This window comes from Perkinsus marinus (assembly GCF_000006405.1).
Source record: "Perkinsus marinus ATCC 50983 genomic scaffold scf_1104296933084, whole genome shotgun sequence".
NCBI classification, from domain to species: Eukaryota; Perkinsozoa; order Perkinsida; family Perkinsidae; genus Perkinsus; species Perkinsus marinus.
Window position 1 is genome coordinate 1 of NW_003215266.1, and position 1,390 is coordinate 1,390.

The 1,390-nt window shown below is 48.6% G+C and overlaps 2 protein-coding genes across 2 annotated transcripts; one reads left to right on the forward strand and one right to left on the reverse strand.

Annotated features, from left to right (window-relative positions):
* Nucleotides 1-197: 197 nt before the first annotated feature.
* On the forward strand, nucleotides 198-765 carry Pmar_PMAR014784 (phosphomannomutase, putative; the record flags this gene model as incomplete). Its single annotated transcript, XM_002785322.1, has 5 exons — nucleotides 198-265; nucleotides 313-375; nucleotides 421-523; nucleotides 569-632; nucleotides 695-765. The coding sequence occupies 5 exons, from the start codon at nucleotides 198-200 to the stop codon at nucleotides 763-765; spliced, it is 369 nt and encodes a 122-aa protein (XP_002785368.1).
* A 173-nt stretch (nucleotides 766-938) lies between these two features.
* Pmar_PMAR014785 (hypothetical protein) lies at nucleotides 939-1,259 on the reverse strand (the record flags this gene model as incomplete). Its single annotated transcript, XM_002785323.1, has 2 exons — nucleotides 939-1,138; nucleotides 1,187-1,259. The coding sequence occupies 2 exons, from the start codon at nucleotides 1,257-1,259 to the stop codon at nucleotides 939-941; spliced, it is 273 nt and encodes a 90-aa protein (XP_002785369.1).
* Between the last annotated feature and the right edge of the window lie 131 nt (nucleotides 1,260-1,390).

Genomic DNA, 1,390 nt, shown 5'->3' on the forward strand with positions numbered 1-1,390 from the left:
TGCTTAGCCTCACATACCTTCAGATCGGATCGCATAGTTTTGCCGAGTTCCTCGGGGAAGAGAAACTCCAGGAGATGATTAATTTCGTTTTACGATACTTTTCGGAGATCACCCTTCCTGTCAAGCGGGGAACCTTCGTCGAGTAAGAGCTGAATACCTCCAATGCCGCCGCCGACGACCTCTCATCTAGGTACCGCATGGGGATGCTCAATTTCTCACCTGTCGGACGACAGTGTTCTCAAGAAGAGCGGATCCAATTCAACGAGTAATTCAATTCTATTCCGGCTCTCTCGTTGACCGTCATCACGCCAGATACGATAAACAACACGGAATTCGTCAGAAGTTTGTCGAAGAGATGGACAAACAGTTTAGCAAGTGAGCCTCGGGGTGGTGACTGTCATAGAAACTGGTTCCCAACAGGTACGGTGTTCAGTTTGCTATAGGCGGGCAGATTTCTGTCGATTGTTTCCCCAAGGGATGGGATAAGACCTTCGTTTTGCGGTACCTCCCTGAGGATGCCGAAGTACTATTGGAAGCAGGTGAATCACCATCGTATCTTTGGGCATAGATTCACTTTTTTGGAGACAAGACTACACTTGGAGGCAACGACTACGAGATTTATGAGCATCCACGTAAGACAAAGTCGCTGCGCCACAAAATTGTAAGTGGCGTTCATCATCTCGATATTTTGAAGGTACAATAGGCCACTCTGTGAAGGACCCTAAGGATGCCATGCGGCAGATTAAGGAGATTTTCGGTATATAATCGAACCCCGTAATGGGTCTTGTGCGAAACCCCCTTATGTCCTCGCTATGTGCCTCGTGTTAGTATCAAATCAACAGGTATACCAATGGTGTTCATCTCGCGATAAGAGAGTACACAATGAACAGGAAGTAACAGTAACGTTATGAGCTTGTGACCATACAACGAAGCTCACTCTACTCCTCATTACGCTTCCTCTTGGGACTCCAATTTGAGAACGGTCGACAGCAGCACGATTCATCACTACACTCTTGGGTGGTCTTCAGGCATCGTATGCCGACCTCCTTGAAGACCTTACGGGGGCCTTCAGGAAAGTCTACCATACTGAACCCTAGTTCGCCAACCTCCCCAAGATAGACACTAGGACCCGACACGCCTACGAAAAGAACAGCATTGCATGCGGCTAGTGACTCGAGAGCTTTACCATCATCTCGATCGTAACCGACCAAGAAGTCGAAACGGTTGGCCGGGCTGCCGTAGACGCTCTCTGTGTCCATCCATTTGTAAAACTGGTCAATAATGTGAAAGCAAATTCGCTCCACCTCCTGCATTCTCGGTACGTCGCCGCGGACCACTTCTTCGCGGCTTCGACAGTCTTAGTCTCGTGTTCGAAGTCGATAAAGAGACC